General features: G+C 44.9%; 1 protein-coding gene across 1 annotated transcript in view; it reads left to right on the forward strand.

Moving 5' to 3' along the window:
• The window catches only part of KIAA1549 (KIAA1549 ortholog), a 539,186-nt gene that overhangs the window by 429,952 nt on the left and 84,516 nt on the right, over positions 1-24,718 (forward strand). The window contains exon 17 of the mRNA XM_086952955.1: positions 5,355-5,407. Within this exon, the coding sequence (XP_086809081.1) occupies positions 5,355-5,407 (53 nt within the window). The remainder of the gene's footprint in view (positions 1-5,354; positions 5,408-24,718) is intronic.

Below are 24,718 nucleotides of genomic sequence, written 5' to 3' on the forward strand. Positions count from 1 at the left end.
GAAGATTTAATATCTCCATTGTGGGACCTTCATTAAGGTTCCTGAACTCTAGAATATGTACGTCTATGTGCAGAATCTTAGAACTCGTTTTCTAAAATGAACTCTTGCTGAAATTCAAATAGTGTGACCTTTCTGAAAAAAGACTTTTTAAGACTAGTTAGATGAGAATTGCATTTAGCTCTAGAGCGCACATGATTTATTGGTCTTATTTTGCATTGTGCAACCAAGACTTTCTCGGTGATCTTTAAGTGGCAGTAGCATCTTCAAAATGCTAATTGCCCCGATGGATAATTCACCTTCAGCTTTAGTAGTAATGCCATGGGGAATAAGTATCCTTTTTTCTTCATCTTTGATGACCATTCTAAAAAAGGAGTGGGGTAAAGAAGGTGTGGGATTTCAAAACCATTGCTCAACAAGTATTGACTCGACCTCAGTGAGCAAACACAGTAGCTCATTATGGAAGCCGTTTGATATCTGGCAGACTGTACATAGAAATCATGAAAGAAAGAAATGTTGCTTATTAGATGGTAAGTGTTGCAGCTTATATGACAGAACTCTATTCACACTTCCATGCTGCTAGAAAGAAAGTAGTAGTTTGAAGATGGACATTTTTGACTGTTGCTAGTAGTTGAATGTTACTGGACATACAGTAGGCATCATTATGGGAGTTAACATAACTGCATAGAAACTCCCAAGAAGTGATGAAATACATAGGATAAGACAAAGGCTGAAGCAGATTAATTAGTTAAGATCAATCCATAGGAGACATTTGCCATCTGAACCAGTTAGTTTCAGTGTTTAAAAACAAGATGACACAAAGCACAGGGTTTACTCATACTTGAACCCTTGGAAGTGAGCTACAGATCTCCAAAGAGAATAGTTTAATATACCCTTTCCAAAGAAGCCAAAACGAATTGTCATTCGACAAAAGATTGCTCCTCATGTTTTCTTTGAAGTGTGTCAATGTTCTTTTCAGACAAATTGAAATTTTTATCGAATTCTCTTACATGGGAGCCAATATTTAAAAGTGAGGAAGATCCAACATCTGCTGTCCCATAATACACTGAATTATTTTTTCTTTTTAATACCAAGGCCATAGTATGGTGGTACTCTCCTGCAATTGATCTCACTTTCTACAGTAACATACCATATAGGCTTATTTGTTGCATGCATAATCATTCCGAAGGAGTTTCTTGGCGCTATGGACAGCAGGGGGTTATTTTACCCAACTCAGTTGTGCTCATGTTATCGACCTTGATATAATAATCAACATAGCATCTGTAGGCCATCAGCACCTAAAGCTGTACATTATCCCCCCAACCCCCAAAAAATAACATGATTTTATTCCTGCGGACCAATCCTTGGCTGATTGCTATACAGATTTTATTCTCGTTCGTTCAGCGATGTCCTGCTCTGTCTTAGTGTTTCAGGGGCAGCTTGCACACAGGGCCATAGGAATAAAGTCACAATAATCAGTGTTGCAAAAAAAGGGGGGGTTGGAAGGACACCATCCTTCTCACTGCTCTGCTCAGATTTTTACCCAAGAAAGAACTTTTGAAGTGAGTGTTTCCAAAACAGATTGCACTGCTGTTGGTGGTAAACAAAAAAAGGCTTCCAATATGAGATGTAAGGAACATAAAGTAGAAGTCTTAACTCACCAACATACTTGTAATGAGAGCTGTCTGTCTAGCCCTCTTTTTTCTTCTTTTATTAGCACTGGTTACAGTCATTTTTCTAACAGTGAACATCATACAGAACTGTTGCACAGTAACTCAGAATAATGTGGAGGTTTCTCACAAAGAGGTTTTGAGTTTACATTGAAAGTGAAGGATATCACTCAGAACACCAAAGTGAAAAACACCTCTTTTATTCGCAGTTGCCCATCTTTAATTGTATATTATGTATGGCCCGCCCTTTCATTTCATCTCCCATTGTTGGTATAAGCTATGCCAGAGTACAGGATTCTTGAGAGAACCATATATAAAAATGACCTTACCTGCACACAGTGACCCAGTATTAAAGCTGATTCCTGCTACCCACACCCAACAACCTCCTTTTCACCATCTTAATTTTACACACAGTTCCTGACATCCTTCCTCCCTTCCACAACCCTCTGCCCTTAACCTCACCTGACCTAACCTAAAAAGCAGCACACCACCCTCTCTTCAGTTCTTCTCTTTTACTCATCTAAATATTTAAGAGCATCCTGGCCATAAATAACAGTATGGATAACCAACAACAAGGTACTTGTAGAACACTATTTTTGATGTTGGTACTTCCTGATATGCCTTGGTGTTTTCAGAGAGGTCCATGATAAGAGCTCCAAGTATTAGACTTCTGCTATTCAGAGTTGTAACTCTTTTGTGCACTACAAGTGAAAGCATTCTACATCACACCACATAGCTTGCTGCCCAGTAACTGCTTTACACGCAGTGCCTAAGATAGCCAGCAGATCATCTTTAAGATGTTTGTAAGCATTCAAATGGAAGAAATGCTGCATGTGATCAGCAGAAATGTTTTACAATATGACAAAAATGTTGTAATTGCTTGCTTAATTTATCCTATCCATGTCATTTTCAGACAGATGTTGCTCTTCTTATAATGAAGGATTTTGTAAAGGGTAATCAGAAAATGTCCCTGTAAGTAGTGTAAGTTCTTCCCTTGGGTTACCTACAATAATGTATTGCATGATTTCAGATTGCATCGGTAAGTCAGAAGATCGCAGCATCGTATCAGAAATCTGACCTTCGAACTGAACCTGCTTTCATCCCAAGTTTCACATTTATATTCAGAAAGAGTAAGATCATTATGTACCATGCAGTGAAAGAGCAGTCATACTATAGTTTTAACAAGTAGTTTGTCAGATATTCAAAAACTAGCAAATGCATCTGAAAACTGAAATCCAGTGGAAAGTACAAAATATTATTACAAATTCGAAGAATTTGCGTGATTGCAGAATTCTTGTTATTTATTTAATTCTCAGTGTTCATCTGGAATAATTCATCTTCAAAAAGATGATTATTGTTAATGGAGAACCACTTTATTAAGTCTCAAACCTAAAATATTAGACTTCTGGGTGTGTTGGTATAATTAAATGTTCTTCCAACCACATCCCAAATTATGAGCTTTATGTATCTTGTGTATCGTGGTCTAAAGGATTACCTCATGGGATTGTGTGAAACCTTCATTTGATGGCATGTCATCTAACTGCCAGTTATTGGTACTGTAGCTGGCGATTTGTAAGAGCAGTAGAACTCATTTTTCCATGTCCAGAATTCACTGTTCAGCCACGGCATATGATTGTAATCCCTCAACGTGATATCACGGACTGTGGAACCCTCTTTAACAAAAGAGCTCATTTGTTACTATGCATTGAAGATGGGATTGTTATTTAAAAGATTCATTTTTCTTCAATGAAGTCAGCAATGTGAAGTCAGTGAGTTGGAATGGAGAGCTGTGTGTGACCCATTCTCCTGGTGATATAGGGAAATAACCTTAACTGAGGCTCTAGCTACTGATCTCTTTGCAATCACAGCTTTTCACTGAATGCCTTGGGGAAGTGCTTGTTATTGGGTACATCCACTTCCAAAGTTAAACAAAGTATCAGAGCATTCCCTCAGCTATATACTATACTACAACAAGAAGGATCCTTGCTTGACATTTCTCCAGAATTGCATAAACCTTCACTTTACCGATATTTTAGATCTTTATTGCCTTAGGATTCCAGCATATCTCAACTACTTATTTATAGTTATGTTAAAAAAAAAACAGGCCACTGCTCTATACATAGGGAGGCTGTAGTATGTCAAAATCTAGCCTTGCTGTTTTGTCTCCAATATCAACAAAGACCAGTGGGTAGATAGTTTTAGGAGCAGTCAAATTGTGTTGTTCTATCTTATGTCCGAGATCTCCACACACGAGTCTTTCATCTCAAAAGAATTGCAGATTGACATATCAATGATAATGTCCTGAGGCGACGTTATTGTAGTTGAGATTGACGTAGTAAACTTTCCTCTACCAGTAAAAAGTACAGAATGGTAAATTGGTGGTCTAGGCGTACAGAGTCCTGTTTTGCTATTACTCATTTGCTGGTTGTTAGTTTATTGCAAATCCATTTTTTCCATTCACAGACTAGCCACTGTTTTAAATAAAGCTGCAGTTGGGCTGATGTTGTAGGATGGCAAACAGAGTTAGGGTGCTAACAAAATAAAATTGTTAATCTGATCGGTACTTCTAACTGCAGATTCCGCACCTTTGAATGTTCCCCTAAGCATCAGACCAGAGCTGTAAATTTTTAAGAAGTACACATGGGCAGGCCAGGCCAGTACCCTCTCAGGTGTTAACGAAAGTGATGGCAGTTATTGCAGTGCATTTACAGAAGTCAGGGTACAAATTTCCCTACTTGTTGATGTTGGGCTCACCCCAGGCAATAGTCACCTATCTCCAGACTACGGCAACCTCTTGACATCCTTGTGGTTAAAAATCAACATGTCGAAGTCACACTGGATGTCTTGACAGATGGTGAAGGATACCTTACTTGTACTTCTACTTTCTTAATATGATTATCTTCATTACAATTCGATACAGGTCTCCCTTATCCCAGTATCCTAGTAGTGCAGGAGAGTGAATATAGATGTTGTTGGGCTATTTCGTGATTGTCCTAAAAAAGAGAACACAGGTCAACTATCACTGCATTACATGCTGGCAAGTTGGAGCAGACTGCTGCCTTAGAGTGTCGGGTCAGTGCCTTCTTTAAAGAGATCACTATCCATCTGTGACATTTCTTGCATTTTACTCTTCAAGCTGGACATGGAAAGTGAGATTTTACTCCCATTATATGGGTTATTGTCTTATTGATTTGGATTAGTATTAACTAAAATATACGAAATGTTGGTAAAATATTTATTTTTGACAGAGCAGTTTCTCTTGCACCATATCGTTTATGGATTCTATGAAAATGCCCACAATGAATAACTAAGAAAACAATTAAATGATTCTTCTTAGCACAACGTGTTTGCTTTATTAATAAAAAATGTTTAGCTTCACATTTCACTATTGATAGATGTGCTCATAATTAATTTTACTGTGCTGTAGATTTGCCTCAAACTCCACTGCATCCAAGGGTGGGCATTATTTTCACGCCTGAGGCATTACAGTTGTGGATCGGCAATCTTACTGTTAACCTGCCGATACTGTCTGTTGTTGAACAATTTTTTCTTGTTTTCTGCGTAGGCACCATGCCTGAATCTGAACTGGCATAGGTCACCTCCGCCCATAAAACTATTGGTGTGACAGTTTCTAATCTATGAATGGTTTACCGAGTTCACTTTTGTTTTTTGTGTGTTTTTTCACAGAGATACGTGGAGTTTGGAATACCCCCTTCATCTACGCCAAACTTGCTTCCCAGGTAAGCTCCATCTAAAGGCATGAGCTGCCTCATGACAGTATTCTAGACTGGACACATTTCAATAGAAGCATGAGATCTTCGCGTGGACATGTTTAAACAGCATAGCGGTGACCCACTATGCTGTTTCGCAATGTCCGACAGCTTTGCTTGAAATGAATCCTAAATCTAAAGTGCAGCATGAGTGGCCAAATAGCTTCCTGATTGTGCAACCGGTCTGGACTCAGCAACTTTCAACTGTGAATATTGCTGACATGTCAGATACCTAAGACGGCCAGTGGTGTCCACCAAACCGTTGTTCTCTGTACTAATGGACGTGGGTTTTTCACCTAGGATTCAATATTTTTCTTATTTCCTTCTAAATGAATCACAGAGTATTCTGTCAAATTCACGATCCATTTTTATCTCCTTTTTGTAATGGGTTGACCCAGAAATATAGGGCCAGGCAGATGTGATAGATCTGGAATCTGATTATTTTCGGACATCCCTACTGTATCCCCATGTAATTTAATTTCCCACAAAAAGTGCTCCGTGAGTCATTACTATTTGTAGTGTTTCAAAGAAACGTACATAACTAATAAGTTGATGATAAAAGCTGACTTGGGCCTGATTGGGAGCATGTAGCTGCCACTAAGACTAAACTCAGCGGCTCTTGTCTAGGATAGACCAGTCACCAGGAAGTTCAAAACTGAATAGAGACAGTTTTAAACAAATGGCTCTTTAGTGGTGATGTGCACAAAGCTAACCTGAATAGTTTGCAAACAATTGCACACTGTGCCTTGAAAGAAAAGTTTGGGTGCCCCAAAATAGCATCCTAACATCACAATGGTTCTGTAAGATGTTAAATACTGTGAGCCAGGTAAAGCAGTGTAATGGAGCTTCAAGGAAATTCTTCTCAGAATTGTAGACAGTAAACTATCATGCAGTAAAAAATGTTCTAACATCGAGCTAATTGTCTGAGAAAAATACAATGTAAATGTGTACACTAAATGTCCAAAGAGCATTGGGTGGTAGAGAGTGCATATTGTTCAAGAAAATTTGACAAACATGTTGGCGTTACCCTTTTATTTTCTTACACCTACAGATTTAACATCTGTAAGATTGCGATGAAGTTCAGTTTTCCTTTTAAAGTCTTATTTTTCTAGGTATGTTGCTTACATTTTTTTTTCCAGAGACCGATTTGAAGAAAATTAGAAACTACTGTTCTCCTTGGCCTAACCTTGTGCCTTTGGACACACCACTTCTTATTCCCTAAGGAAGTGTGAGTAGACCACTCATCTGCCAAAAGTATTCAATCAAGACTCTTGGGGATTCTTTGAGTCCTAAAGTTAATTATTTTGGACAAATAATGATTGCATCTTTTTCATTTTCTACTTTGGATGCTTCTGTAAAGCCAGTGTATCTTTCTCACCAATTTAGTCCAGTTGCCTCAAATTGTTACATAAGGGGTATACATGGCCAGTGTTAGGGCAATGTGGAATGCCAGATGACCTCTGAAATGGAGCTGATGACCCTTGAGCAACAGCAGTGGGGGAGACAGCGCAGTTTTGAAGGACCCTCCTGGGATGCCTTGCTATGCCAGCCATGTTGGGCATACAGAGAACAAGGATAGCGAATGATATCAGCTGCCTGGAATGGTGGGTTGGTCCTTGATGAAGTAAGTGCAGGCCGACAAGCAAAGGAACAGCTGGATGTGGATATTTATATCACAGAAATATGTGCCAGGCGATAAAACATAATGGAGATTTACATATGGTAATGAGTGAAGGAGATGATGTTGCACCACAGCAAAGTACAATTGGAAAGCATTAGTAGTTCGAAGGTTGTTATCCCCACCTTGGACATCTCAAGGAGGAGCGGAATGGCTGGGCACAAAGTAAGGTAAACCAGCCAGAATGGAGCACTAGCTAATTAAGCCATTTGAGAGGTAGCTTTAGCGAGGTACAAACCACTACATGAAGGACTCCAGCCACTATATTGTCAGTAGGACAAAAGAGATGTATGCTGTTGAGGCCGGTCCACCTAAACACGCTAATCTTCTGTACGTGTTCCACAAAATAGTCCACCTATTTGACAACTGGACTTAGCCCATGAAGAAAATGTGGTAAGACCTCTGTGCAATTTCTGATCCTATTATGGGGCAATAGGTGTGGACAAAAGAGCCAATATAACGAGCCTGGCACTCAAGAAGACTCCCTCTCACAGATGGGAACACAGTATGGCAGCTCAATAGAAATATTTGCCTTCACCACTCACCAAGGAAGATATACTGGCATGCCTCTTAATTTAGGATGACAAACTAGGCGACACCTCCACAGAACAGTTGTAGGTGGACAATAATGATGCTGGCAATGACGGAGATTGGGAAGAACATGCAAGCAATAGGGAAGAGATAAAGCACTAATGAAGGTGGCATTTCCACATTGAACAGTGCAATGGAGGAGTCACCGATATCCCTTGTGGCAACCAATCAGTTTATTTGTAGAGTGCTTCTTGTAAACCGTGAGGGTATCGAGGCGCTGGCAGGGACCAGTTGATTAGCTGAATAGCCAGGACTGTAGAACTCTCTAAGAGATTGTAAGGTCCGTTGATAAAAGGGTACCTCGTTCCATGTCTTCGCTGCTAGGTGGGAGTAGGAGTGACCCACCCCCCCTCCCATCTGCTACGTCCAATGCAGAGGCTGAGAGTAAGAGAAAGGGATGCAGAGCAGAGTTATATGATGGGCTAATGGAAGTTCAAGTGGGTGGGTCCGCAGTTGTTTATGGCCTTGTATATATAGGTCAGAAGCTTGAACTGGCATCTTTTCTGTGCAGGTACACAGTCGAATGAGGTACTTGGACCATGTTGCGGCCAGAGCTTAGAGTAACGGACATGTTCTCGGCCTAAAGACGTTAGCTCGCTGAGGAATTTATTTTGGCCCATTGCGACAGTAGACACGGCTTCATATTGCCCTTAAAAACAGATTCAACAAGATTTTAAGGGTCCGTGTATAGTGCCCTTCGTGGTCAGGTGGATTTAATATTGCAACATCCCCGTAATGATATGCTGAAGTTGTATGTCGCATCACGAGTATAACCAAATAAAGCTACTCCTGTTTGTAGGCAGAGATGTTTCCTTGATTCGATTTGAAGAATAGATTCCAAGATAACTTATGAACACCTGTATCCAAACTTGATACCGAATTGAAGATTTTAATGGGATGGTAATATATTTCCCTGAAGAAGGTGACGATATTTGTGTGGCCCACCGAAACGCGTCGATGCTTAAGGAAAAACACATGATATTTTGAGAGACAACAGTTTTTTGACACAAAGCTTAACTGTGCTCCTCATTTTCCTGTGTTTCCCTTTTTTACTAATGGGAACTAAACTTTTCCTTGTATTTCTGTCCCGTTCTAATATGTTTTTTATGATCAAATTGTGTTTTATTTTATTATGAAATATGTTTTCTTGATATGAACCACATTGGTCATTTTTAATGTCTGCCTTGTTTAATAAATTTGTGACACGCATTGATTGTATTTTACATTTTTGCATGGCCCTCTTTGATTGGTACATATATACCTAGTGAAGTTTGTTTTGTTAGTTGTTTGAGTAGTTTTACTCAGATTCATATGTCCAATGGGATTTCTATTTCTTGACATTTGTCTTTTGGTGCCCACTCCCTTTGGTGTTTGGGTCCCTCTCTTTTACTAGATTTTTTTTTTCAAACAACATTGGTCCCATGCATGCAGGAGAATTGAAAGCCTGTGCCCAGCACTTACAGAGCGGGTACACAGTACTTCACCAGGGTCCACATTCACGTCGCACACTGGTCACCATAAGTCACTTATCCTTGAAACCCTAGTCCATGTAATTAAATGTATACATTTTCCCTTTTCCCCCCTTTAGGCAATTTGAGGCTAAATCCTTGTTAAGGCTTTCACTGCAAATGTCCTGATGATGGTCCCCGTGATTTACTAGGGGTCCGAAACGCCGTCGCCCTTTTAAGCACCAAAAACAAAAACGTGATTACTATGTGTTCTGAGGTGCTTAGTTGTAATACTCTGTACAATTGCATTTATGACAGAGGAACGTGTTTTGCCTTATAAAGCCCTTCTTTGCTCTCTATATCCACCCTTTGTACCCGCTCTGTAAGTGCTGGGCACAGGCTTGTGTTCCACACTGGTTGACCTGTGGAAGGTACTCTGTGTGTTATAACTACATGACAATTTAGAAAAAACTCTGAAAGACCACTGTCCTCTCTTAATATAGATTGACTCTGTCTATATTTTATTTGCTTTCAATTCTCATGCAATTTTGTTTGAAAAAAGTATGTTCCCCGAGGTCCCTGCTGACTGATTTGGGGCCCCTTGTTGTTGTAAAATTCTCTTTTACTAGAGACACAGTGGAGTTCCCCAATGTTTGGGGGGATGTGGGTTCATCTAGGGAGATCCAGGGCTCGTCAGTTGAGGGGTACTGTATGGTCTGCCGTCGGAGGCTAACTGCAATTCCTCCGTAGAGAGCGTTACCATAGTGCAATCAGCTGAAGATGAGGGCCTGAATGATAGTGCATCTTGAGCAATCAGATAGCAATTTGGGTATAATATTTTATGAAGCATGCGGAGGATGAAGAAGCAGGAGGAGGAGACTAAGATGACCTGAGTCGTCATGGTTAGCTTGTCTAGAATGATGCCTAGGTTCCTGGCGTGGTCAGTGAGAGTAGAAGTAGACCCACGTTCTGGGTGCCATCAGGATGCCTCCCATGGTGAGCTTTTGTTTACGGAAATCAGTACCTCGGTCTAGTCCGTGTTGAGCTTCAGGCAGTTGCCGACGTCTGTCATGCAGTTGTGGAAGTTGGTCTTGGTGGTGACTTTGGAGAGGGAGAGGATGAGCTGTGCCATAGTTGGTTTTGGTGATACTGGCCAGAGGTATCATATAACTCTTGAAGAGGGTGGGGCTGAGCACTCCACAGATTATTTCTTTGGGTTTGGAGGTGAAGGGGGAGGGGGACTTTTTGCGTTCTTCCAGTGAGGAAAGAAGCGATCCATCTGAGTGCAGCTCCTTTGATGCCTTTGTTGTGCAGCCTTGTGGTGGGAGATCATATCGTAGGCTGCTGTGAGGTCTAGGAGGATCGGAGCTGCAGTTCCTCCTCGGTCGAGTAGGGCTTGGATGTTGTCAGTAGCTGCGATGAGGGCTGTCTCGGTGCTTGCTCCAGAATACAGATTTGGAAGAGTTGAGAAGAAGGCTCCAGTCCAGATGTGAGGAGAGTTGTTGGTTTTTTCTCATATATTGGCTGCGACAGGGAGATCGGTCAGTGGTTACGTTTCCTGGGGTTTGCTGATGGTTTCTTTAGTAGAACGTTGACCTCTGCATGTTTCCAGTCCTTTGAGAAGGTGGCTGAGGCAGTTGAGGTGTTAAACTAGGTGGTGAGTACGTGGCTGAGTCACCTAGGTTGAAGATGTGATGAGAGCATGAGTCGGTTGGGGCCCCTGAGTGGAGCGAGTACATGATGTAGGCCGTGTCCTGTGGTACGAGTTGTCTCCATTCGATTAGTCAGATATCTGTGATCGTAGTGGGTTCATTGTGTTGCTTGAAGGAGGTGGTGGCCTTGGGCTGGGCATTAAAGCTTCTAAAGATGTTTGCAATGTTGTTGTGAAAGAAGTCTGCAGGGTTGTCGCAGAGTTCCTGTGAGGGGGTATTGTTTGTTGTAGCTGAGGGGTTGCAGACTTCTTTGATGATGTTGAAGAGTTCTTTGCTGTTATTTGAGCTTGATTCATGTGTGAGCCTAAGGCTGTTTTCTTCAATTCTCTCAACTGTCTGTATCAGAGGTTGAGGGCTGTCTTGAACGCAGTCTTGTCCGACATGTACGTTCGAGGCATGTGGGCTGCTGAATTCATATCTGTGCATAGATCGCCGCCTAGTGTTGGGTCCGGATGATTGCACATTGTTGTCCTGGAAGAGTCTTCGAAGTATCACGAGATAGGTGGCTCCTCCCCTGGACTACAGTGCGCATGGGCATCGACTCCATCCCCAGATTGTTTTTTTCCGCCATTGGGTTCGGATGTGTTCGGTTCCCTCTGTCGGAATCGATAGTTGTTAACTTTACTTTGCTTGAGACCAAAAGGTCTTTAGGACTTGCGTCGGTATTGTCTCTCGTTCGGGTTCGTAATTTCCTTGGCTCCGAACCAACATTGTCCTTCCGCGTGCTTTCGGCGCGGAAAGGCCTACTCGACGCTCCAACCTCTTCCATCATGGAACGAAGTCCATTTAAACGATGCCCGGTGAATGCCTCGAAGTACCCGCATATTGATGTACACCCGGTGTGCAACAAGTGCTTGTCCCCGGGCCACGACGAGGCCAAATGTATGGCCTGTTCCAGGTTCCGGTCCAAAAAGACACTCAAGCTCCGCCGAGCTGCGCGCCTGGAGGCCCAGCAATCTGCACCACCTCCTACGGACATCTTTGAAGCTGGGGATGTCGGGGACGACGATATACAGGAGATCCTGGAATCTAACTCAGCGTCGGAGGACGAGGACGACTACGACGCGGAGGCCGAGGATTTCGATGAAGTCGTCGAGGAGGTAGGGGACGACGACGGGGCCCTTGCCACCGTGGAGGATAGCTCGGACGAGGAGCTTCCTCTGACTGACTCCTGGGCCATCCAACATTATGAGGCCCAGGTCGAGGGATCGCCTTCGGGCCTTACCCGAGACCTTGATGAACGTCCCACGGCTCCGCCTTCCGGCCCGGCCACGGACATTGATACAGCATCACTCCCGGTACATCCAAAACCGAAAGTGAAACCCACGGTCTCGACGCCAGACGTATCGAAACCGAAAGTGTGGATCGCGCTGGTCGGGTCGAAGACTTCGGAGGCCTCGGCGCCGAAGAAATCTAAGATGGCCGTCGAGCCAAAGAGCCACGCCAATATGGCCGACCCGAAGGCTACTGCATCGAAGCCAAAGGTTAAGGGGACCGACGCAGCTGCATCGGCGCCGAAGACGGTCGACGCCAGTAAGGGTCGACTCGATCACAAGAAGCAGGTCGACGACCATAAGAAGTCCACTCTGGATCCGAAGAAGCGGCAGGACGACCCCAAGTCCCTCTCTGCCTCGCTTCCACTCGACAAGACCAAGGGGGCAACGCCAAGTGCGTCGACTCCGAAGAGCGCATCGTCGGTCGCAACCCCAAAACCAGCTGCAAAAGACTCTCTCGAGCCGGTGTGTCCCTCCGCCTCGTTCACTAAAAAGGTTACGGAATCCCTACAACGAATTAGGGAGGGGGCCGCAGCACTCGAGCCGATGGACCCTGTGCCGCTCAAGCCTTTGGAGAAACCGGCGAAAGCGCCGACGCCGATACTTTTCACCCTGCCGCCTAAGACGGCGCCGAAGGCTTTCGCAGCAAAATCAGGGGCCGGAGTGCCCGTGAAGGTGTCTTTGACGCCGAAGCCGTCGTTGGTGGTCCCGGGCCCACGGCAACGACAGCTAACAGAAGAGGAGCGTCAGGAGGTTTTCATCGACGCCGACACGGGCAGGCTCTCCCTCCTAAAGAGAAAGATCACCCCTGAACCACAATTGGAGTCTTACAAGATTCCACTCAAAAGAAAGATGGACTCTGCTGGTGCCTCTGCCTTGATGGAGCCCGTTTCACCACAGGCTCCCGAACTCTCACCCACTCATTCCAATGTCGGGGCAGGTGACGGCGACGACGAGGATGAGTATAGCTATCCCGTCTACACAGACCCAGAGGATGTGACTGAACCATGGTCTGCAGGTGGCGATCCTGGGGACCCGCATTCAGGACAGGAGCCTCAGCTTTTCTCAGCCAAGACTTCCCCCACAGAGGACTCTGCGGCTTTCAATGCACTCATCGAGAGGGCAGCAGCCAATCACGACGTCGAGCTCCATGCTGACCCAGTGGACGTCAACTTTCTCTTTGACACCTTTTCGGTCTCTGAAAAGACTGTTACGACTCTGCCGATGCTGAAAGGGGTGTTGAAACATGCGGCTGAGGTGTTCAAAGAGCCCACCCGGGCGAGGGTCATCAACCCGAGAATCGACAAGAAGTAAAAGGCAGCGCCCACTGATCCTACTTATATTAAGGGACAGTTGCCTCTGGATTCCCTGGTTGTCTCCAATGCACGCAAACTGGCCAACTCACAGACTACGGGTGATGCTCCTCCCCCAGACAAGGAATCAAAAGTCTTTGAGGCTTCTGGGAAGAGGGTGGCGGCGCAGGCAGCCAACATATGGCGCATATCCAACACGCAGGCGCTACTAGCGCGTTATGACAGGGCACACTATGATACTCTAGAGACCCTTTTACAGCACTTACCCGATCAATATAAAGAAGCGGCAGAGATGTTGATACAAGAGGGGAAGCTTATCTCCAATGCTTCCAATAAGTGCGCTCTGGACGTGGCTGACACCGCCACGCGCGCAATTAACACTAGCGTTATGCTTCGTAGACATGCATGGCTGAGGATATCTGGGTTCAAGCCGGACATTGAAACTACCATCTTGAACCAAACGGTCAACCCAGATCACCTGTTTGGCCCCGAGGTTGATACCACCCTTGAGAAGATGAAAAAGGACACCAACACTGCAAAGTCTATGGGTGCCTTGCAATCCCAGCAGTTTCGGGGTGGGTCCTTTCGTCCCCCAATACTAGAGGCACCTCAGGGGGTCAACTTTCACAGTCAACGCAATTCTACAAAAGCAACACCCAGACTTCTTATACCAACAAAGGTCGGGGTGGATACCGTGGCAACAACGTCAAGGGCAGAGGACGTGGAAACAACAGCTCCAGGTCCTCCACCGCCAACAAACAGTGACGCCTTGTCACTGCCCCCCGACCACGCAACACCGGTCGGGGGGAGACTCCAGCAGTTCCTGCCCATGTGGAAGTCCATCACCACGGACAGGTGGGTCAGAACACTTATCCAATACGGTTATTGTCTGGAGCTCACATCCACTCCACCCAACATACCCCCAAAACACCGTCCTATGTCCGGCGAGCACCTGCACTTATTGCAGCAAGAAGTTAGCGTCATGCTGCAAAAAGGGGCAATAGAGCTCGTGCCCTTGCAGGAAAGAGGTGCGGGAGTTTACTTCCTGTACTTTCTGATTCCAAAGAAGGACGGATCCCTCAGGCCCATCCTAGACCTCAGGCCACTCAACTTTTACATCCTATCAGAGCATTTCCACATGCTCACACTGCAGCAGGTTCTTCCACTGCTTCAACAGGGGGACTACCTGGCAACTCTGGACCTGAAGGATGCGTACTTCCACATTCCACTACATCCTTCACACAGAAAATACCTCAGGTTCACCATCCAAAACCAACACTACCAGTTCAAGGTTTTGCCTTTTGGGGTCACCACGGCACCCAGGGTTTTCACAAAGTGCCTAGCGACGGTGGCGGCGCATCTAAGACGTCAGAACATCCACGTCTACCCCTATCTGGATGACTGGCTCATTCAAGCGAAGTCGGCCCAGCAGTGCGCCGACCACGTGTCCCAAACCATTCACCTTCTGCACGATCTGGGGTTCTCACTGAATTACCCCCCATCTCCAGCCCGCTCACATACGGCAGTATCTGGGTGCGACCATAAACACTCTGGCGGCTACAGCACAGCCGAATTCAGTGAGAATCGACAGCATTCAATCGCTGATCCAAAAATTCAGACCTCAACACTTGCTTCCAGAAAGAGTGTTCATGCATTTGATAGGCATGATGGCCTCCTGCATCTCCATTGTCCCGCACGCCAGTGGACGCAGGCTCACAACCAGTTGAAAGACCTAGTGTTGGTGAGCGGTCGGGCATACAACTCTCTGCATTGGTGGAATCCACGAAACCTTTGCAAGGGCCGACCGTTTCAAGAGCCTGTGCCACAGATTATCCTGACAACGGACGCTTCTCTCCAGGGATGGGGAGCGCATGTACTCCAATACACTGTGCAGGGACTATGGACGCAGCAACAGGGGAAGATGCACATCAATGTTCTAGAACTGATGGCGATCTTCATGGCACTAAAAGCCTTCAAAGTACATCTGTGCAACAAGGTCGTGTTGATTCGGACGGACAGCATGCCGGCGATGTACTACATTCAGAAGCAGGGAGGCACACACTCTCCGCAGCTGTCTCATCTGGCTCAGAGCATGTGGAAGTGGGCCATTCAGAGGAACATCTTCCTCATGTCAGAGCATCTCCCAGGCAAGGACAATTAGATGGCGGACCTGCTCAGCAGGCACAGCCACCAGATGCACGAGTGGGAGATACATCCATCTGTACTCCTACCGTACTTCCAAAGGTGGGGTCATCCGGAGATAGACCTGTTCGCCACAAGGGAGAACGCAAAATGCCAAAGCTTCGCCGCCAGGTTCACACACCCACAGTCGCAGGGCAATGCGATCTGGATGAACTGGTCAGGCAAATTTGCGTACGCTTTTCCCCCAGCACCTCTGATTCCGCTGGTGGCACGCAAACTCAGGCAGCACTCGATGACTCTCATCCTAGTTGCTCCAACGTGGGCTCGCCAACCATGGTACACCACGTTTCTGTAACTGTCCGTGGTACCGCATCAAAGGCTACATCTCACACCCAGCCTTCGGACGCAGAGCCATGGCGACATTCAGCACCCAGATCCGCAACAGCTCAACCTGGCAATCTGGCTCCTGAAGTCCTAGAGTTTGGCTACCTCAACCTTCCTCCCAATTGCATGGACATCATTCGGGAGGCTAGGAAGCCCACTACTAGAGCCTGCTACGCGGCAAAATGGAAGCGGTTTGTCATCTATTGTGCGAACCACAACATTGATCCGCTGGATGCTTCTATTCAAAACATCATCTGTTACCTGTTTCATCTATACAAGTGTAATCTGGCCTATACTTCCATTCGCATTCACCTGTCTGCGATGGCCGCGTATCTCCAAAATAGACAGCACCTTTCACTTTTCAAGGTGCCTGCCATCAAAGCATTTCTGGAAGGCCTCAAAAGAGTCATTCCGCCACGGACTCCACCAGCTCCTGAATGGAACCTCAATGTGGTTCTTACAAGACTGATGGGTCCTCCCTTTGAGCCACTGCATTCCTGCGAGATTCAGTTCTTGACATGGAAAGTGGCTTTCCTTGTAGCAATTACATTGCTACGGAGGGTTAGTGAACGGCAAGCCCTCACAATCGAATAGCCTTTTTTTCAAATTCATTCCAACAGGGTAGTGCTCCGCACTAACCCTAAGTTTCTGCCCAAGGTTGTGTCTCAGTTCCACATCAACCAAACGATTGAGTTGCCGGTTTTCTTTCAAAATCCTGAGTCACTGGCGGAGCGGATGCTCCACACCCTTGACGTTAAGCGGGCCCTGATGTATTACATTGATAGGACCAAGGATTTTAGAAAGACTAAGCAGCTTTTTGTCACCTTTGCGCCACATCACAAAGGCAACCCTATTTCCAAGGCTGGTATTGCTAGGTGGATCGTGAAATGTATTCAGATCTGCTATGCAAAAGCAAAACGCAATCTTCCCATTCCACCAAGAGCCCACTCCACCAGAAAGTTGGGGGCCTCTATGGCTTTCCTTGGAAACATTCCCTTAGAGGACATATGTAGAGCAGCCACATGGTCTACCACACACACATTTACTAAGCATTACTGTGTAGACGTGCACTCCAAACAGCAGGCAGCTGTAGGGCAGGCTGTTCTCAAGACACTTTTCCAAACTGCTGCAGCTGGCACAGGCGGCCACAGCTAATGGAGGGACTGCTATGTATTCTATGCACAGATATGAATTCAGCAGCCCACATGCCTCGAACTGAGAATGCTACTTACTAGTATGCATCTGTTCTTGGCATGTAGGGCTGCTGACATTCATATCGCCCGCCCTCCTCCCCGGCGCCTGTAGCAGCTGCAGTATTCACATATATACTCATAGCATGGTCATCATTCACTGAGTTTCACTCCATCTTGGCCACAATGGCTAAAAACAATCTGGGGATGGAGTCGATGCCCATGTGCACTGTAGTCCAGGGGAGGAGCCACCTATCTCGTGATACTTCGAAGACTCTTCCAGGACAACAATGTGCAATCATCCGGACCCAACACTAGGCGGCGATCTATGCACAGATATGAATGTCAGCAGCCCTACATGCCAAGAACAGATGCATACTAGTAAGTAGCATTTTCATTACTGGTGCACCATCTTCTTTCTAGTTGTTTACAGTGTCGTTTAGCGGTTCTGAGGACTACAGTGTACCAGCTAGCCTTCTTGGTGGATCTTCTGTGGCTGTTGTTGCCGATGGGAGTGATGCTGTCGGTGTAGTTGGTGATTAGTTGTTGAAATTTCTGGTCTGGTCTATGTTGTTGGAGGAGATGGGATGGGTAGTGTTGAGGGCGTTAATCCATGTGTCCTTTGAGACTTTGCTCCAGCAACGGTGTGAGGCATTGAGCAGACTGGGGGGCAGAGGTCCGTGAGGTGGTAATGTTGAAGTGGACAATGAAGTGGTTGATCCAGGTTAGTAGAGTGAAGATTGGGTCTAGTCAGTGGCTGTCAAACTGGCTGAGGTAAGAGAAGCATGAGGTACTGAAAGATCGGTCAATATTTGCATCATGAACGTACAAAAAACAACAGAAGGAGAAGAGGGTACTTTCATAACTGCATGAGCTTGTACCCTTGCCATGAAGATACAATCTCACCTGTGTCATAGACGTTGCTTTACTTCCAAATGTGAACATTAACAACATGAAGGCCACCTTTCAGTATTGATTAGCAAAGTAAAACACTGGGTCTGATGAGGGCTGGTTGGTATAACAACCTCGACTTATTAGACAAGTGCATGCATGAGGTGCCACAGGGGAGGAAAATTAGTGGATAATCATTATTCGGGAGCTTAATAACCGCTTTTCACTTGAATGCATGTGGTGATCCTGGGCAAATCACTGTCTATAGATGGCTGTTGTCTTATTGGAAAAAGTAATGGATGCTTAGAAACAACCAAGTCAATCTAAGTATGCAGAGTGAACTTTTACAGTAGGCTGAGGCCTGTTTGCTATTGTTCAGGTTGTATTAGAACATGGAGAGTCAGTGGATCCATGTCCTGTATGGCAGCGACATTTACATACTGCTGACATTCGCCAACTGGATGTTGTATTCTGGGGCTTGTAGTATCCTTTTCACATCTTACGTTTTAGTTAATAAATCCCAGCATGCTAAGTGAAGTTGGCTCAAAAGGATCATAAATGACATGGGACTGCTTTGCAGCGATGCCTCTGTTTGCAATAGGAACAAAGTATTTCACAAAAACACATTGCTGCCAAACTACTCTTATAGTTGTTTTAATGGTATTTGAAATGTATACAGTCATTGAAAATGTCCTTTAACTTGACATTTACAAGTTAATCTATAAAATATCCACTGTAAATTCACTTTGACAAATGAGAACAATTTTGTGTGGTACTAATAAATAGTGGCATCGGAAGTTGATTGATGTATTTCAATAAGGATAACAGTATAGCACATACTGCAAAATGATTTGACTCTTGGCACCTTAATTGTAAATTGGCTCTAAATGTTTTCCTCCACTCTGTTTATGGCTGTTAAAATCCCATAAGGATGAAAGGATGCATCAACCAAACTACAATGGCCCCATGAGCTACTTGCTACAAATAAGGCAGCACTAGGTCTTTTAACCTTATGGAGTGCCTTATTGCAGTGGGGATCTGTCACTTTCAGGTTATGTGCTTTAATACACCTTTCTGTTGTAGGTGCATTGGCAGCCTGCGCTGTATAACATGATATTCGCCATTATTGGATCTTTCATAGATTCACATGCTTGAATCATTCCCTGCCATCGAAGTGGGAGTCCCACGTTACATTTAAAAGCAGAGTAGGTCATCCATAGACCATGAAGGCTAAAAGAAACATTCACTTCATGAATTTATTTCTATCATTACAAAAGAACCAAACTCCAATCAATCAGGCGACTGCACCTTTTGGAACACTCTCCACAGAGGCTCCACTCACTCAGATTTTCGTCATGTGAAGGGAGTGTCGCCAAGCCCTGCTGCACTTGGATCTCCACAAAGAGTTCATTTATTGCCTTTACCCTTCTCATAAGGTAAAGGGGCTGTAAACTTTGCCATACTTTTTCCTCAAAAACCTTAAAGGGTAGAGAGGGAAGGCTGCTGTTAAGGCTTCAAAAGCTCAATACCAGATATGTTTCGCTATCTGACGAGGAGGATGAGGATGCTCGTAAGTCACGAAAGTCTCAGAAAAGAGGAGAGAGAGCTGAAGGACATGTGTCTTGTGAACCACATAAGAAAGCTCCCAAAAAGACATATGCTTCATTTAGTGAACACTTGCTTAAGCATTATAAAGGGGACGTCTCCTCAAAGATATCAGTCAGAGCCTGCAACACCTTCTCCAAGACCGACTCTGCAGTTTAAAAAGCCATCAGTGCTGTTGTCAGAGAAATCTGCTCTATAGAAGAAACCATTGCGAAATAGTCGACGATGACAACAACACCGTCGACAAAGGTCACTCCATCGTCGCAGATGGTGACAACATTGTCTACGACAAATGTGACAACCTAGTCGATGGTGGTAGTACCATCATAGTCACCTGCGATCTCTACTACGGGGCCGTCGTCAATGAATAACTGTCAACAGTTCCATCTGTGGCGAAAGAAGCACTGCTGTCGACCGTGACGATTCCAACAGTGTTGATAAGGCCATTGTCAACCATATCTTTGACGAGAGAATGACTTCATTCTTCACTACTTAAACGTACATCTCCGAGGAAGGTTTCAACTCTACACCCAACTCATTTATTAAGATGTAGTGGATTCAGAAGCTGATGGTCCTTTAGGGATAGTGCAAACTCCTCACAACCTCATGTCTCATATCAAGAGTAAAGTGAGGAATATGGTGAGGAACATTTTTAATAATCAGGAACGCAATTTTTGGACAAGTCTACTTCATATATAGAGCGTTACTACCCCTGCAAACATCCTGAACCCTAAGAGGAGAGAGTGCAAATACCAAGAGCTTTGGTTCACGACTGGCAGAGCTTGCTACACAACTATTCTGAAAGATTTCCTGAGCCCCCTCGGGCTACATCACCAGCACAAACAATCCAGTCTCCTCAAAGTCAACCTCCTACTCCTCAACACCGAACAATTTGCCGGCAGTGCACACACCAAAGAGCGCTGGTTTCAAGTATTTTGGTTCCGCCTGCAGATGATGTGCCGTCCTCAGATAACAGAGTAAAGGGCGAGGTACAGATGACCGCAGTGTATCTAATGAATGTGATGATTACCTGTTACTTGCTCCTTTACTGCCAGTTCCTCCTTCGGTTGACTCCCCTTATGTTGATATTAGGATTTTACATACTCTGATGGAGCGCAAAGCAAAACGATTTGATTTGTCAATGCTAGTGAAACAATCCTATTGCTTTCTTTATGATTATGATTATAAAGAACCTGCTTGAAAATCTGTTGGCGCTATCGCTGTGGTAGACTATATCACAGAAGATGTAAAATTCATGAAGTATATTGATGGTGAAATTAGGTTTACACACCATTGTCGCTAAAGCATGCTCCGACCATTCCCCCTCTCCAAATACTTGCACCCTTGCATATTTGCCACAGTACAACCATTCCCTCGCCGCCATCTCCTGAAAGTCTGTCAAGGCTTTCCTGATCTGAAAAGCCCTTGAAACGTTCTCTTATAGAGCACAAGACACCTCCACCTTTGGCTAGATACATCTGCCCACAGTGACCTTGAAGGCCTCCCAGATAGTGCCCTTTACTTGGACTGAGTTCTTATTTCTATCAAAAAAATCTACGCTCTCCTGTCTCTATTCCTCATGGAAAGAAGCATCTAATAACGTGGGGGAGAGTCTCCATGAGGTATATGGGGATATTGTTGTTAGGGGGCATAGCGTCATTAGGACTGGGGAGTTATCGGAATATGTGCGCACCAAATGTGTAACCCCTTTTACCCATGTACCCAGACCCTTGGATATGAGTCAGTAATCCAGACCAACTATTATGTACCCCTGAGTAAAAGGTGCCCTCTTTAACCCAAGGGTGGCGCTTCCGGCACACATCCAGCGACACTGCTGCATATTCAAGAGTTTCATGGGTTCATACTCTAACTCTTCGGATCGCTTCCAACTCCCCTCCGGTGCACTTACGGGTCCAAGGAGAAGAGATGCCCTCCATCTGGAATCCCGTCAGTGGCTTTGACCTCAGTGCATCAGACCTGCTGAAAAAACTGCTGGACCTCTTCCAGCTCCTGTCTCGACTTCGCTTCCGGCTCCACGATCCACACCGGTTCCCGAGAATTGGCGCTGATGCTGACTCCATCGATGCTGGAGGATGAAGGACCCACTGTGCTATCCGACATAGAGTTGGCTCAGCTTGACCTCAATCAAGGCCGTGCTTGGTTTGTATTGAGAAACAACCTGCACCGCTTGATGTTCCACAGCCACAAGGAAGATGCCATACACGAAATTTCTTGTTTTGTGTCGATTATGACACCGGTGATGAAATCGACCATCCCTGCCATGAGGAGAATTGGTTTGATGATCTCCTTGAGGCAGGTGGCACCTGGCACCTCCCTTGGTTCGGGTCCGCTAACAGCACTAGGTCCTGCCACTGAAGAGAGTGTTTCTTTACAATGGTCATGTGGAGGGTGGCCCAAGTTCTCGACCTCCAGCTTCCCACCGTAGAGGTCAAACCCAGTGTTTGACTAAAGTCCTTCAGCCACAGCAAATCACCACGGACTCCCCGTTCCGGTTTAATGAGGCACTCACTGATACTCTCCTAGGGGCTTGAGCCAAACTTTAATCCTATCCCACCCACCCAATGCCCACCAACCCCCCTCCCCCAATAGATCGTCAAATTGCTATATGACTATAAGACATAACCCTGCTCCAAACTCCCCTCACATTCTTGTCCCAGTACCCTTCACCCGAGATATTAGTGGTGCAGGCTTCTACTAGTCTGGCAAACCCAAGCACTTTTCTGACCACTCCTCTAGCGGAAACAACCTTTACATTCACCAATCATTTTATACATCGGTTGTACTGTTTCCTCGCTAGTCTTTACATCGCAAGATTTTACCACGCATTTTGAACACTAGCTGACAGTGTTCAACCAAAAAACAGGACGCAAAGCAGAAGGTATAATAAACAGTACACTTACAATAAATGTATGGAAAAACTGGTATGCATCAAGGTAGAGTTTTTAGGGCTAATGGGTGGGTAAGGGTATTTGGGTGGCAAGGGAGTTTTTAGGGCTTGGGGGTGGATAAGGGTATTTGAGTGGCAAGCGAGTTTTTAGGTATGGGTAAGGGTATTTGAGTGGCAAGTGAGTTTTTAGGTATGGGTAAGGGTATTTGAGTGGCAAGTGAGTTTTTACGGCTATGGGTTGGGTAAGGGTAGAAGGGTGGCAAGGGAGTTTTTATGGCTATGGGGTGGGTAGCGGTATTTGAGTGGCAAAGGAGTTTTTAGGGCTTAGGAATAGATACGTGTATATGGGTGGCAAGGGAGTTTTTGTGGTTTAGACGTGGGTAAGGATATTTGGGTGTCAAAGGGCGGTTTAGGGCTTCTGGGTGTGTAAGGGTATTTGGGTGGCAAGGGAGAGATTAATGTGTGACACGCTAACTTCAAGAGCACTTTACCAGGGAATTAAGCTCTATTTCCCTTCTGTGCTTCAACGACTTACTGCCCCCTTCACTTAGAAAGCCTGAGGGACATGTGGGGAAAAGTAATACAGATAACATCAATAGAAAAAAAAACAGCGCACATCACTGGGAGAGAGTAGCACTTCAGATTTGTTGAGCAAATTAAGTTATTAACCTGCCGTTAACATTAACACAAAACAAGGAGCCCCTTCAGGCAAAAAAGATATTCTCAAACATTTAATACATTTTAGTTATTCCGGATATTTTTGCAACCCTACTGTTTTGAAAATTCCCAATCCAGTAGGTGGCAGTATTACTTTGTCAGTGAAACTCCGGCACTGGTTAGCACGTTCGATCATAACACTTTTATTAAATAACTACTGTAGTAATATAATGCGTGGTGACAGTGTACGTGCTAGTCGTTTGCGTGGCAAGTGTTTTTTAAATGTATGTTAATGCAAAAGCGTGCTAATGGTATACGTTGTAAAAACATTTGATGTAAAAACGTGCATGGTAAAACCACGCGATGTTATGACAAACATCCCTCCTCTAGAGAGGGTGTCCAAAAGAGTGGAGACCTTTAGGAAGAGGGTATTTTCTTCTACCAGTTTGGCCCATAGGTCCATTAATTCCATTTGCTTGCTGTACCGCTATTTCAATAGAGTGGCTCGAGTCCTCCCAGGTGTCTCAGAAGGCTTCCAACCTGTCCTATCCAAAGTTATACAGGATCGTTGTGATGTGGCCAAGTTCAGAATTGGCTGTGACAGGGACACCACCAATTCCAGCAGGCGAGCCATTTGCCCAGTGTTTCCATTCACCTGTGTGCGTTCAACAGGTTTTTCACGCGATGTCCATTCGTCCCTCATCGACTTGCCCTTTGATGGGTCTTGCCTGTTAAGGGGGTAAGGCAGATTCCATACTGTAGTGTTTCATTGAGAGAAAAGCCACAGCACGTTCCCTGGGCTTATCTTAGCTAAAAAAAAAAAATACAGCCATTTTTTCTTGCTTACTACTGCCCTTTCCTGCTTTGTTTCTTGCCCTGTTGCATCCCACCAGCAAAAACAGCTTCGGGAAGGCCTATATGGCTCGCATATTGAATTACTGAATGTGTTTTTTTAGCCTGGTTCAGCCTGGCTGAAAATAAATGAGCGATATGACGCAGTCAGTGATAGCCGGGTCATGTACTAGTGCTTTATTTTTTTCTTTTAGCCATATTGTACAGCAACTGCGTTGCTATACAACATGGCTAAAAAACATTGACATCGCAAAGATGAGACCTATTGGCTTTGCCAATGGTTGTTCTCTTTTCCTTAGCCCTTGGGACATTATGGAAAGAAGACAAGTGTCATAAAAGCTTTGCCTCTGTAGCAGAGAACAGTACCATTCAGGACTACAGAGCAACGTTTTAGCCTTTGGAGGTGATTCTATGTAGAATGCAAAAAATTGAAATCCATTTCCTCCCGGATTGTTGTTTCTGTTAAATACTGTTCTTCCAAAACCAATTATGTTCCCAAGGGCTAAAGGTACTTTTATCAGTCCACCTGTGGCCAGTGTTTGTATGTGTATGGAATTTGAATAGCACAAATCTATCCAAAAGGTAATGAGCGCTAGACCGATGCAGTCATTGAGAGATTGAAGGGTAGCTGGGTTC

Source organism: Lissotriton vulgaris, chromosome 1_2 (genome assembly GCF_964263255.1).
Source record: "Lissotriton vulgaris chromosome 1_2, aLisVul1.2, whole genome shotgun sequence".
Lineage (NCBI taxonomy): Eukaryota > Metazoa > Chordata > Amphibia > Caudata > Salamandridae > Lissotriton > Lissotriton vulgaris.